Here is a 14,352-nt window from a genome sequence, read left to right on the forward strand (position 1 = left end):
AAAGCTTTGCTTGTTATGAAAGCCTATAAATCAAGCTTGTGTTCATATATACTTTTCAAAATTATAAAAGTTGTAACAAATCTAATAGCTCCAGACCTTATAATTTCTTTCCAACCTTCTCTTTTTCTTAGTCAATCTAGAATAAAGACATGATTGTAAACAAAAACTGTAACTTTTGAAGCTCTTTTTGCAAGATCTTGAATATAAGTCATGTTCCCAAAATTTTTAAGAATAAGATTTAAACAGTAAGCAGAACATGTAGACCAATAAATGTTGTCAAACCTTTCATGCAATAATTAAACTGTCTTTTTATAATTTGTAGTATTATCTATTACAAGCTGCACAACATTTTATGGCCCCACTCATTCAATAATTTCACAAAATAATGAACATAATGTTTTGACATCCTTTCTAATATCAGAAGCATCCACAGATTTTAAGAATGCTACACCCCTTAGACAATAAAGAAGAAAATTAATCAAGGTTCTATTCTTGTTATATGTCCAACCATCTACCATGAGTGTGCAACCAATTTCTTTCCAAGATCTTCTATATGATTATATTAACAGTTTACATTCCTCTTTATAATATTGTAGAAGATTAACTCTCAATTTATGATAGGATGACAACTTATAGCCAGGATCAATTCCAGCTACAACATCAACATCTTTCTATGCAAAAGCAAAGTTTATGACATTAAATGTGATGCAACTGTCATAAAATCATCTCCCAACTACCAAATCAGCATGATGTATGGCTTCTTTAGATTCCATTACACTTTTTAATGATGATTGAGAATCAGGTTTAGTTCTTGGTACAAAAAAGTTATCTATATCATCTTTCTTTCTCTTCCCTTTATCAAGTCCTTCATGATGTGCATCAGAGGCTTGTGACTTGCGAAGTGATGAAGAGGCCCTTTCCTCATACATATGTTCATCAACAAACACTGTCATGTTTTGCTCTAACTCCTCCTGGGTTTGTTATTTTTTCTTGCCTATTTCTCTTAGATTCTCTTGCATCTGATGATGAATGTCATGTGGAACTTTTTTGCACGAAGCTATGTTACCTCTTATCCCTGTTAGATGTTGTTTTATCCTATTAATTCCCCCACCTTTGTAAATAATCATACAATGTAGGCATCTATATTATTTTTTTCCATCTGAACATTTACTTTCACTACAATGACTCCAAGCAATATCGCTCTTTTCACACACACTATGAGACAAAAATGTTGGTTGATCCATTCTGGATTAACAAAAAAATTCAATTATCATCATAATCTATAATAAATCTCCCATAAGTCCATAATTAAATTGGCCTGAAATCTTCAATCTTTAAAATTTTTGAACTGAATATTCATCTGGAGTAAACAAAAAAATCAATATGGCCATAACTAAATCCATAACTAGATGCCAGTTCAGCTAAAATAACACAACAATTAAACTACACACATATATAGAACCAACAGGATAATATGCGCATCATCTTAAAGAATTGAAGATGAAGAAGATAATTGCAAGTAACAAGAAAATAGGTTGTCATAGCTTATTACTGTAGATGAATGGGATATGCATGTTGGAGTTAAATTTAATGACAAAAGAGTAAGGAACTAAAGTGATGATGTAATGTTCTATGTGATGAACAATAATCAGTAGAACATAATCAGCATAGCAAGGGTCGGTTAATTCATCCTAAAACCTTCAAACTTAATATAAATGAAATGATTTTTATGGTAGGGAAGAGACATAACAACATAAAGAATATGATTGAAGTGCTGAAACAAACTAAACAAATCATACCATGCATAAGTGGAGAAGAAATGCAAGCATATCAAGATGATTTGGAGAAGAAATGCAATCTTAAATGTGTAAAAAATTACCAAAAAAACAGAAATTCAAGAACCTGCATTGGGATCATCCTAGCTCAACGCGTCGGGTAGGCGGCCAAACGTGACTTCTTCCCCAACGTGGTGTTCGCCGGCTGCTGGGAGGTCGGACGACAACTTTTTGGATGATGGACTGAGGGAGAAGAACTAGAAATGTCGCGTTCGCGTATCTGCGTATGGAGTCCGGAGTCGTTGCGTTTGCATATGCTAGGGTAGACGAGCGACCTAATACCGATACCAAATGTATTTACGTCGTTCGATCGGAGATCAAGGGCTCAAATTACAGCTTTTACGGACCGGCCGGTCTTCCATAACCTCCCGATTCAGCGGTTAACCGGTTCAACCGATTTTTACCCGGTTATTAAATCATCCGGTTCCTTACTCTTTCAGGACCGCCTGCCAGACCGGTTCGCGGTTGAATCGGCCTGTACGGTCCGATTTTGAAAACATTGGCAATTATTTGACATATGTCATCATTTAATAGTTATTGTTAACCTCTACTTATTTCAATCTATTCTTCAATCATCACACAGACTATATACTTATAATTTTGAATTTCATATTATATTACAACTTTTCTCATTTAAGTGAATGATGAATTTTCATAATTCAAGGCTATAACTAGTAAAACTATTTAATTGAGAGAGTTGAGTGATAATCTTAAATTAAATTAGTTGGGATAGGATTTAGTGTATTTAGTGTTTGATTGGAGGAGAGATTATTAAGCAGGGGCGGAGCCAAGATTTTTTTTATGTGGGGGCACAAATTATTAAATTTTAAAACAAAACTCAACATTTTTCATTCGGGCTTGGTCCCAAAATAGACGATTTTTAATAAAAAATTAGATTGTAAGACTCAGTATATAAAGATATAGTATATGATAAAAGAAAAAAAAAACTTGCAATTAAGAATGTTACATCCTTAAATTCTTCTTATATATTATCAATAATTTCTCTTGCTAAGTTTTCATTTTTTTAAATAATTGTACAATCATTTTATTTTTAATACTATTAAATATATATTTTTCAATATAAGTAGACAATCATTCATCCAGAAGTCTCCCATATGCTTGCGTAAACGATTTTTTATAATGTTCATTGAAGAAAATGACATTCTACAATTACTGTAACAATTGACAATATCAGAGCAAGTTTTATATGTATTATTATTTATCAAGAGCGAAAAAAATGAATCATTTTTTAATTTTAAAAAAAGTTTCACATTAACAAAAACTAAATGATGCTTATAAAATAGAAATAATTGATTTAAGGAAAGCCAAATTGCATTTATTTAATGAAGCGTTTATTTGAGTCCGTATCTTTTGAATATTTATAATAATATTTTATAAGTAAAAAATTAAACAGGCAATTAAAAAATCAAATAGCTACATTAATGTCTTTTTTATTTATTGGAACCGATTTTATTCTAACATAAGAGAGGATAATGATTCACTTTTTAAGCAGATATTTCCGCACACAGCTCTCTTTGATTTATTAGTTGAGAGTTTAGACTTCCAACTAAGTGGTCTAGGGTTCGAGTCTATGTGTATGCGTTGTGTCTAAATGACCTAAATATATAAAAAAAATAGATATTTCCCGAAAACAATTTAAATTAAAAAAAAAAAACATATAAAGCGTTATATAAAATAAGAATCCATACATACTATTAAACATATCTCTTTTTTTTTCCAAGATAAAAAAAATGATTAATTCCCAAAAAAAGGGGGTAAAGCTGTATATGAAATACTAATAAATGCAGGCTATTAAACAAATCTCTTTTTCTGGAGAGAGGGAGAGGCTCCGCACTTTGGAATCTGGATGACCACAACCGACAGTGAAAAAATAGAAGCAATAGAAAGATGAGCATGGAACGGGGAATGGCGGAAGATTAACAGCTTTTTTTTCCTTATTTAAGAATTATCATAATTTTTTTTGAAATCATAATTAATCTTAATTAAGTATTACTTAGGCGGTCAGTGGGGGGCCGTGCCCCCATGGCCCCCATGCTGAATACGCCCTTGTTATTAAGTGCGGACATCGAACACATCCGGAGGCGAATGAGAAAATATCACGTCATGCAATGCACTATATATTAAGTGTTGTAATGCATTCTTATTCATCTCCAGATATATTTGATATCCGCACATAATAATTTTTCTTATTGGAGAGTTAATACTTGATGTACCAAACTTCCAACTTGTTATTTAAGTTATTATAGCGCACCAAAATTAGCAGCTGAGTGTGTCCCACGCCTCTCAAGGTGCTATCTTGACTGCGCACCCGGGAGAAGATAAGTTTTTTAATTTCTACGGCGGCGGTGGTGGCGGCAATTGCCCGTGAATCTTGGCTGGAACCTTAGCACCGTTGCAAGCTTAGCGATGGCTTCTCCGGAAAACCCTAATTGGCTTCTGGACTGCCCTCTAATAGACGATTTGTCCGCGCCTCCAGCGAACGGATTCATCTGGGCGCCCCAGGAATTCAACCATCAATCTAAAGTTCGACCTCCGTTCTCAACCCATGAGGGATATGTCAGGTGAGATGGTGCTTGGATTATTTCCGAAGATGATCGTTCTTGTTTGGTACAAGAATCGGTTTATTTGTTTGTTGTTCTTTGTTTTTCAAAGTTTAATTTTTTCTTGATTAATGATGATGTTCGGTCATGTTTCCTTTTGGTTGCTGCTTCAGTTGCTTCTATAATCGGATTTATTTGCTTTTATTGTTCATTTAAGGTAAAATGATGACTTTGTGGTTCATTTGGTTGTTTGTATTTTACATCGCCATTTGAAATTCGTGATTTTTTTAACGTATTAGTTGGAAAGTGGAGTTCTGGTTATGAGATTGATTCATTTTTTTATGTGCTTCGTGTTTTTCTGACTTAAAACACGATTCCTTCAGAGAGGATGCTTGCACGATATGATGGTTTAGTTTATATGATTTTTTTTTTTTAAAATACCCAGCTGCGCTTGCCTGTGAAGTTTGTAAGATAGCACCAGCTTTTAGAGAAATTATTATGTGCAGAGACCGAATGGCGAGAATCGTTCGGATTTGCTGCGCTTTTGTAAATATTCAACAAAGGGCAACAAATATGCAATGCTGAATGCACTTTTGCTACCTTTTGCTGAGTATTTGCAAAAACGCATCAAAAGGGCAGCTAAAACACATCAAATATCATACTAATTGAAAATTTACTGTCACTTTTGCAAATACTCAGCAAAAGGACGACAAATATACATTTATAATTGCATATTTGTTATCCTTCTGCTGAGTATTTTGCAAAAATGTAGTTAAAGCGCAACAAATCTGAACGGTTCTTGCCTTCTGGTCTCCGAACATGATAATTTCTCCAGCTTTCAAAAGGAATGTTGTTTGCACCTTTTTTAGTTTGTCCAAGACCCCATAATTGCCATCTTGTTTCCTCGTGCTTAAGTTGGATTCCAAACATGTAAACGTTAAATTGAGAGTGTTGATAAAGAATGTTTTAGAAAGTGATGATTCCTTTGTTCTCTATGTTCTCTAATGTGTGGTAGATGGTGTAGAAGAGTGTTTGGTGGTGCTTATTATCTTGTGACAAGCACGGCTAGATAACTGCATCATGTACTTCTCTTTCTCTGTTGTGAAGAATATGCAAGGTGGATTTGTGGTACATTTCATCATCAACTCTTTTTGTCCACTAACATGTCCACTTTGTGGCAGGTTACTTCACCTGAAATGGAGAAATTATTAGGTGCGAAGTCCGGACGTAGAGATACATTCGGACTCCAATAAAATGTTAACACGTGGAGTGGACATGTAGATATTTAAATGAATTTATTTTTTACTTTTTATATTTAATGTGTCTGCAAAACTTTAAGCCAAGTGCGTCAAAAGCGTAGGTAAAGCGTAGTAAAAAAACGCAACAAAAGAGCATTCAAAGCTCAACTAAAGTGCAACTAAAGCGAAGGTAAAGCGCACAAAAAAGTTCAACCAAAACACACTTCACGTGTCACATTTTAAGTGGATGTCCGGACTTATCTCTACGTCCGGACTCCGCACCTAATAATTTTCCAAATGGAGAGAAATGAGGCACAAGTAATTTCATTTAATATATGAAAGCCCCATGTAAGAATTGAACTATGGCGCAGCAAGCACAAGGCGCTTAATGAGATGCATCAAGGGCACTAACGTGAGGCATTTATGGATTTTAATACAACTTACGATCTTCACTAGTGGTCAGCATGGCTTGATAGGTCTAGTGATTCCAAATCACAGTTTATATGCAAAAGCAATCATAGACTCAAGTTGTTAAAGATATTCTTTTAGTAAGGTAATACTTGTGAACCATTGAGTATATTCAAAAACAATGTGAAATTTGTGTTTTCGTTTGCTTTCCCTTGTCCAAAACACTTGTAGCGCAGAGAAAGGAGAGTTGAAAGCCAGTCTTGGGTATAAAACTATAAATGAGCACCTTTATATTGTAAAGGATTACTTTGAGGACTTTTTAGAAAAATGATGAGGCAATCTACTCGAGGGTGTTGATATCTCCACCCAATAATTTCCATAACAGTCCTTATGGAGGTTTATCCTATACTGTTTTAAGAGTACCAGCAAAATTATTGATCACTTCATTCATTAACAACTCCATCATCCAGCATAATGTGAGGAAGGTAGTGTGCAAAAAGCAGCGTCTTCACCTGACATATTATTAAGAAATTTGCAAACTTAAGATCTTGAGGACAAGTAAATGGAGTTGAATTCATGAAAATATGTAATTTGAAACAAAATTCATAAAAAAGAACTGTATAAGATGAATTGACAAAGCTTATAGACCTTTGTTATGTTAAAAATGGTTTCAAGACTAGTTGTTTTGACAAAGCTTATAGGCCTTTGCTATGCTTAAAATTGGTTTGACAGTAATTCATAATCATGCAATTATGTGATGATATAAGATGCAAATAAAAGAGTTGTTACCATATCTAATAGAATAAAGATAATGGAGTAAAGATGTAGTTCTTTTTAATTCTCTCCTTTCTAAAAATGTATTAGAGCTATGTTATAGAATCATCTTGATTTTCTCTAGATATTTTTTTGTAGATGCCTCGCCTTTGGACTTTTGATTTCTACTAGTTTGCTTTCACATTGCCATATGATTGGGACCCATCTGTTTCATCTTTGTCATTTACCACTAAGTAAGTTGGCTACATCCTCTATTCTTGGTAGATTTGTATATTTTTTAAATCTACTATTGTTCTTCAACAACATTTTTTCTAGTGTCTTTTGTTCTTGCCATGTCGACATCCTATGCTGAAACATCTTTCATCACCATTTTTCGATATCTCTATTTAGGGATCTTATATGTGCCTTTTATGACATGGATCTTTTTGCTGACTAGTTGTGTTTGATTTACATTATGTTCTCTCATTCATATCGATCCACTTTTATTGTGAAATGTTAAAATTTTGGGCAACAAGATCTTTAACTACATAAACTTGGTTACTAATGTTTCCGACCTCAAAAAGATCTTTACCTATGAATGTTATTGCTCTTTTGTTTATACTCTCCTTTTAGTTTGAAAACATCTTGCGATTTCTATTTTGTGAATACATTTTAATTTGTATACTTGTTGCAGTATGGGAGCCAATGACCCTTTTGTGGAAACTGAGACCTTCAAGGAACAAGGATCTCAAAAGCGGTCTTTAATCTATCTCTTTCTCTCTCTCCCCACTCCCCTCCTTCCATCCTATTTGTAGGCACACACAAACATAGATATATATTGGAAGGCTACCATAATTATCACTTTTTACATGCCTTTAACGATATGTAATTAATGTGCATCTCCAAGTTGCAGAGCTAGATCTGAATCCTCCAGTCAAGCTGGATCCAAAGCTTGCAGGGAGAAAATGAGGAGAGATAGACTGAATGACAAGTGTGTTACATCTCTTTGCTTTATTTGAATATATTTAATATTACAATATGATGATGTCTCTAATTTGTTTTCTACTATTCATCGGCATAATTTAATGCTTTCAACTCTGTTTGACGACAAGATTCCTCGAGTTGGGCTCTATTTTGGAGCCTGGTAAACCGCCAAAACTTGACAAAGTAGCTATTCTTTGTGATGCTACTCGAATGGTAACCCAGCTGCGTGCTGACGCTCAAAAACTGAACGATTTAAATCAAACCCTCCAAGATAAGATTAAGGAGCTAAAGGTTGGCCTTACTTTCCTTTTTTTTCCATTTGCATCTTGAATACCTACTTTTGTTTTCTTTTTTGACATAATAACTTGAGAATAGTATATTTATATTTTGTGCTACATTTCGGTGCTTCTTTATATTGATGATGTAGAATTCAACAATTATGTAGCTACTATAAATTACTTTATTTTATTTTCTATTATAAGTGTCACGATCCGGCTCGGAAACTCAAGTTAATGAGACAGGAACAGACAGTTAAATGGTTAATATAGTTCTTTCAATAACATAAATTTGTTATTGTTTAATCACATAAGGGTCACTTGATTGTTTCTTATGGAAGAAAAATCAGAAGCACATCATATCTTTAACAATTTTAACGCCTTATTTAGGCACAATTTCATATAAAAATGAGAAGTGTTTAAAACAGACAATGTAAAAGAATTTTTTGACATATTCTTGATGATTATCTAACAGGTTGAGTATTGACCCACCTCATTGAAATAGAGTAGCTGAGAGAAAAAAAACATACAGCTCTTGGAAGTTGCTCTCTCATGTTTACCACCGATGTCCCTAAACATTTCTAGAATGCAAGTAGTTCTAATAGCTGCATACCTTATAAGCATAATGCTTTCCTGAGTTTTGAACTTTTAAACACCTCGCCAGGTATATTGTTCATACCCCAATACTAGAGTAATATTCACCATCCCCATTAAATCTTTTAGTGCTCTACATCTGTACATTTCTACCTTCAATATCAAAGCAAATTAGATACCAAAGCTTACAATTTTATCTTTGCCGGGCGTTCTCCAAACTAGAAACAGTACAATTGGTACTCTCCAATCACACCAATTCTGATTCCACTTATTTTGAGTTATCCAGTAACAATCTTGATTTTCCCACTTCGTCTAAGAGGTCTGCATTAGCTATCCCATCAATAATTTTATTTCATAAAGTAGATTATCTCCCAGTCTCAATACATTTCCAACCTTGATAAAATGCAAATTCTCAAATCTATTCATGAAGCTATCAATACTCCAGAATGAGAAAAGCTCTGTGAAGAGATTCATGCACTAGAAAAGATTGAGACGAGGGAATTATTTGATTTGTCAACTGGAAAAAGTCTGCTGGGATTCAAGTGGATCTTTACAGTTAAACAACATGAAGATGGAAGCTTGAATAGATGTAAGACCTAACTTATAACAAAAAGTTTCACTCAATCCTATTAAATTAATTACCAAGAAATATTTGCTATTATGGTCAAGTTGAATACAATTCAATATTAGTATCACTTCCCTCAAATTTAAATTGTCCATTATATCAATTAATGAGAAGAATGAATCTCTAAATGGGGATTTGAAAAAGGATGTCTATATGGAGATTCATTCAGGATTTTTCACGCAAGTTAGTGCCAACGAGCTCTATAAATTTAAGAAATCTTTGTATGGGCTCCAACTGTCCTTTGGAAAATGATTTGTCGGAGTCACTAAGGCATGAGAAAACTTTGGTTATTCTCAACTTAAAGTGGATCATATTATGTTTGCCAAGCATTCACTTACGCAGAAGATGATTATACTTATTGTATATGCTATTGGTACATTTTAACTAGGCACATGAGGTAGAAATCTTCCAAGCGAAGAAAATCTTCGTCAAAGAATTTGAGACCAAAGATCTGTGTAATCTCAAATATTTTATTGGAATGGAAGTGGCTCTGTAAGGAAAATAGTTTGTATCTCAGTGAATAGTTTTGGATCTTCTCAAAGAAATGGGAGTGCTTGGTGCAAACCCACAGAAACAACTATTGACACTTCAATCAAAAGTGGAAACAAGAATGATAGTACTCCTATGGATAAAGAGAGATATTAAAAGCTAGTCGGAAAATCAATTGACTTTTCACAAGCTAGACTATATATCAACTTTTTTGTCAGTGTGACAAGTTAATTTATGAATAATTTGACCAAAAAACACATGGAAGCTATGCTTAGAATATTGAGATACTTAAAAGATAACACCAATCAAAGGATTATTATATGAGAAGACGTCTAGAAGCAAGATTGAAGTATTTATTGATGCATGTTTGATTGGTTCTATGACTGATTGTGGATCAACTACTTCATACTTTACCCATGTGGGGAAATATGGTGTCTTAATGAAGCAAAAAAAAAATCTATGGTGGCCTATAGTTGTGTAAAAGTATACTTTTGAGCTATTGCTCATGATATTTGTAAAGGTGTGTGGCTAAAAAGAATACACGAAGAACATAGGATACCTATTACAAGACTAATGATGGTGTATTGTGACAATTAATTTGCTTTCAGCATTGTAAAGAATCTCTTTCACCGTAAAAAAAACAAAACATATGAAAATGAATCAACTTTCATTGAAAAGAAAAAGGAATCAGGAGTGATCTCTTTTACACACATTAGTTGGTCAACAAATTATAGATATTCTTACTAAAGCTCTATCAAGAAAGAGTTTTGAAGACTTCAATCTCAAGCTAGGCCTAATTGATATTTACAATCAAGGTTGAGGGGGAGTATAGAATTCAATTATTCTGTAGTTGTTATAAATTAGTTCATTTTGTTTAGCAGAATAAGTGATTCAGGTATTATGTTAACCAAAGGATGTGTGGATCCTTGATAAATGTATTGATAGATGGCCAACCTTTGTGACTGATCTACAAGAGGAACAAAAAAGTTTATAGTATTTTATACAAGATGGTAGATGGAATGTACCAAATCTGCAGCAGGTTTTCAGTACATAACTGATTGAGCTTATATGCTCTGTTCCAATTCAAACCGGAATTACTAAAGATGAAGTGGAAATTTCATTCAAGTATTCTGGGAAATCTTTGTCAGCTCTGATCTCTGAACAAAAAAGCAACAATGAAGAGGAGAATGCAAATTGGAAATGGTTAAAGAAACTTAAACTCAGGCCAAGGATTGAACATTTTTGGTGGAGATTGATCCACAAGGCTATTCCATGTAATGAGTTTCTAATGTATAGAAGACTCATTAATCATAATGGCTGTCCGAGTGGATGCAACAAAGTTGAAATGCGGAGCATATTGCAGTTAATTGCTATTTTATCAATGAAGTTATAAAAACTATAAACAAATGGTGATTTAATATCCCGATTTTTCAAGATTTGAACTGCTGCATTAAGGAATTGACAGGCATATCAAATTCAAACATCTTCTTGGGGAACTTATATTGTTCCGTTATTTTCCATTCTTGGAAAAGTAGGAATAAGCTGGTTCATGGAGATAAAGAGGATAGCTATAATATTGTAGCAGCTAATGCATTACCTTTCACGTCATCTTCAATCAATTATGATCTCATTACGGTCAACTGGGATTCTAATCAGCTTAGGCTGTTTTCTTCAACTTGGAATCCCCCTCCAACCGAATGGATCAAACTAAATGTGGATGCATCTCTTCGAGAAAATTATGCTGCAGGAGTTGGAGGAGTTTTAAGAGATTGCAAAGGCAGATTTTTATTTGCTTTTGGATTCAAACGTATGCATTGGGATTGTTCAACTTTAGAAGTGGAAGCTGTAATCTCTTTCAATAAAGTAATACAAGAATGGATGTTTGAAGCAAAAGGAATCATTATTGAAGGAGACAATTATAATGTCTTGAAGTTCATTCAGAATACTATCAAGGAAGGAGTTCAAGGAGGTAATAATGCTAGCTTTGATGATTTCTTTTTTCTTAGAAATTTTAATCAAGTCATTATTCAATTTGTGAATAGGGGTTATAATAAGTTAGCCGATTGTTGTGCTAACTATGCTAGCTTTACTGATTTTGTTTGGGATAGTTTGGATAACAATCACATTCCTCTTCTTTTCTTTAATATATTAAAGGAGGAATGTGATAGAACCAACTTCACTTAGACTTCTTTTATCTTTCTTTTCTCTTAATAATATTGCTTTATGCATTTCCTCAAAAAAAAGGTATTATGTTAACCAATTATTTGTTATTCCTTTCATTTTTTGGTATAGCTAATTAGGGAATAGTTTTCTTGATTCGAGGAATAAGATTTTCTCCTCTCTTCTATTTAGTTTGTACAATTTTTGTCATTAGAATAATGTAAATAAGACTGATTATTCTCTCAAAATTCTGCATAGGAAAATCTTTCTTAATTTTTTTATTTGCATGATAGCAATTTGAATAACCGTAGAAAAATTGCCTTATTTGTTACAACAACAACAAGCCTTTATCAAATGTGGGGTTAACTACATAAATCTTTTTTTCTTTTGTATCCTATTAAAATTCAAATTCTCTTTTAAATCTAATAAAAAAGATCATTTTTATTACTTTTTAATCAAGTCTTTTTAGATCTTTATCTACCTTTCTTAACATAAGATGGGTCTAATACATCAACTCTCTTAACAAGGTCATCGGAAGACCGACGTTTTATGTGACCAAAGTACCAAACTATTTAAGGCGACTCTCTAATTTTATGTCACTATAGCTATTTGAAAATTCTCTCGTATATACTTATTTTGCATTCCATCTCTAAGTATAAAGCTACTCATCTACCTGAGCATCTTCATAAACATCCAACTGCAACTAATGCTTTATTTTTCCAGTGACAATTTTAATATCACCTATGTACTTATATGTCTTCCAAAACTTTATCAAGAGGTTTACTAATACTGACGCTGTTGAAGAATTTGTTTTGGTAGAAACACTCTTACCTCCACTAGTTATCCATTATTTGCTGATATTTTTTTGTAGATTTGATTCATTTCCTTAGCTTATTTGAAAGAAGAAGAACTAAGGTTTCCCAGACTATCAGAAAAATTGTCACATATTCTGCATTTATGTAGTTACCTTTTGCTTGATAAAAAATACACCACTCCCTGTTCTGAGAGAAAAATAGAAGCAGTATTGACCATAAACATTTGTTGAAACACTTCTACAGGCTGAAAAGATCGAGCTGCGTGATGAGAAGCAACGCCTGAAGACCGAGAAAGAGAGCTTGGAGCAGCAAGCGAAGTTTCTGAATGCTCCAAGGCCAAGCTTCATTCCTCACCCTTCTCTGATTCCTACTGCCTTTAGTGCTCCAGGAAAAAATCCAGGCCAGAAGTTAATGATGCCAGTTATGGGGTATCCTGGGTTCCCTATGTGGCAGTTCATGCATCCTTCTGATGTTGATACCTCACAGGATGCTGAATCATGTCCTCCAGTTGCTTAAGGGATCTATTTGGAATCCTTTCATGTTTCTTTTGCTAACAACTTTAGAACTAATTTTTGTACTATCAATCAAGCTTTTGATTGCAGAATCTTGACTGGAGGTGATGTATTTTGGATGTTTATGAAGTATTTACTCAGTACCCAGGAATCATATTTAAATGTTCAACAAACAAAAAATTCGAAGTATCTAGAAGCTTGAACAATATCTGTGGTTTAAAGAATATTTACCAATAATGAATGTATATATCTTTGTGTTCCCAATAAGAATTCATGCAAAGCTGGTTGAGAGCTATTATATTTGGTAATATACAAGTATCTGCTTCTCATTTTTCTATATTGTTGAAACAAAATCTTGACATTAGTTGTGAGATACGCAGTTTTCTTTTCTTGGAACATAGATAGATGATAAAGTTGCAGATAGTCATGCTTTTTTGAAGTGAATTTTGATCATTTTTTATTGTTCAGTATAAAATCACTGTCAAATAAATGCTTAAAAGCATTTTCAAGTTCCAAAAACTTGCCTGAAAACAAAATAGCCTTTGCAGTAAAATATGAAAATGGAACCTGAAATTAATATTTAAATGACTAAAACAACAAAGTTAATGTAAAAAAATAAATGTTAGAATTTTTATTAATTCTTGATCCAGCACTATCCTTTAGCAGTGCTTTCATCCTTTGGAGAATCGAACATATCTCGATGCAAAGCTCAAGTTTTGCACTTCAAAACGTAAATAAAGAACTAATAATCTTCTTTGAATAAAATAATTGTTCCACAAGAGAGCAAGATCTGAAAATCGCGTTAGAAGCGGGAGAGCTCAGGTTTATGCAACAGCAATGAAGATGCTAGGAAAAGGAGTCGTTATCTAGAGGAGTCTCACAGTTGGCTTGGCTTGCATTGCGATGGAGACAACAATGCTAAATCTGGTTTCAGTGAGGATCGGTAGCACTAGATAGATCCAAATGCTTGTATTTGTTCTGTATGTTACTCAGAATTATTATGTATTGATGTGTATGCACCGTTTTAGCTTTGATTGTGATGACGGCCAATGACCTGATGGGAATTGTGATGATGATTTCATAGAGATAGTGTCATTAAATGA

The 14,352-nt window shown here is 33.5% G+C and overlaps 1 protein-coding gene and 1 long non-coding RNA gene across 3 annotated transcripts; one reads left to right on the forward strand and one right to left on the reverse strand.

Moving 5' to 3' along the window:
* Positions 1-4,096: 4,096 nt before the first annotated feature.
* LOC110107046 (transcription factor ILR3-like) lies at positions 4,097-13,544 on the forward strand. 2 transcript variants are annotated; one of them, XM_028696159.1, is made up of 6 exons: positions 4,097-4,417; positions 7,490-7,552; positions 7,709-7,786; positions 7,908-8,070; positions 11,419-11,731; positions 12,981-13,117. In XM_028696159.1, the coding sequence occupies exons 1-6, from the start codon at positions 4,263-4,265 to the stop codon at positions 12,983-12,985; spliced, it is 777 nt and encodes a 258-aa protein (XP_028551992.1). In that variant the 5' UTR covers positions 4,097-4,262; the 3' UTR covers positions 12,986-13,117. The 2 variants fall into 2 exon arrangements, with proteins under 2 accessions (XP_028551992.1, XP_020692843.1); XM_020837184.2 differs by lacking the exon at positions 11,419-11,731 and having other exon boundaries at positions 4,098-4,417; positions 12,981-13,544.
* Positions 4,443-6,307, reverse strand: LOC114579950. The gene is made up of 2 exons (XR_003701207.1): positions 5,917-6,307; positions 4,443-5,587 (listed from the first exon to the last, which is right to left on the reverse strand). It is a non-coding gene; the product is annotated as an uncharacterized LOC114579950 (long non-coding RNA).
* Positions 13,545-14,352: the final 808 nt, after the last annotated feature.

The sequence above is a fragment of the Dendrobium catenatum genome, unplaced genomic scaffold (assembly GCF_001605985.2).
Source record: "Dendrobium catenatum unplaced genomic scaffold, ASM160598v2 fragScaff_scaffold_716, whole genome shotgun sequence".
Taxonomy (NCBI): Eukaryota; Viridiplantae; Streptophyta; class Magnoliopsida; order Asparagales; family Orchidaceae; genus Dendrobium; species Dendrobium catenatum.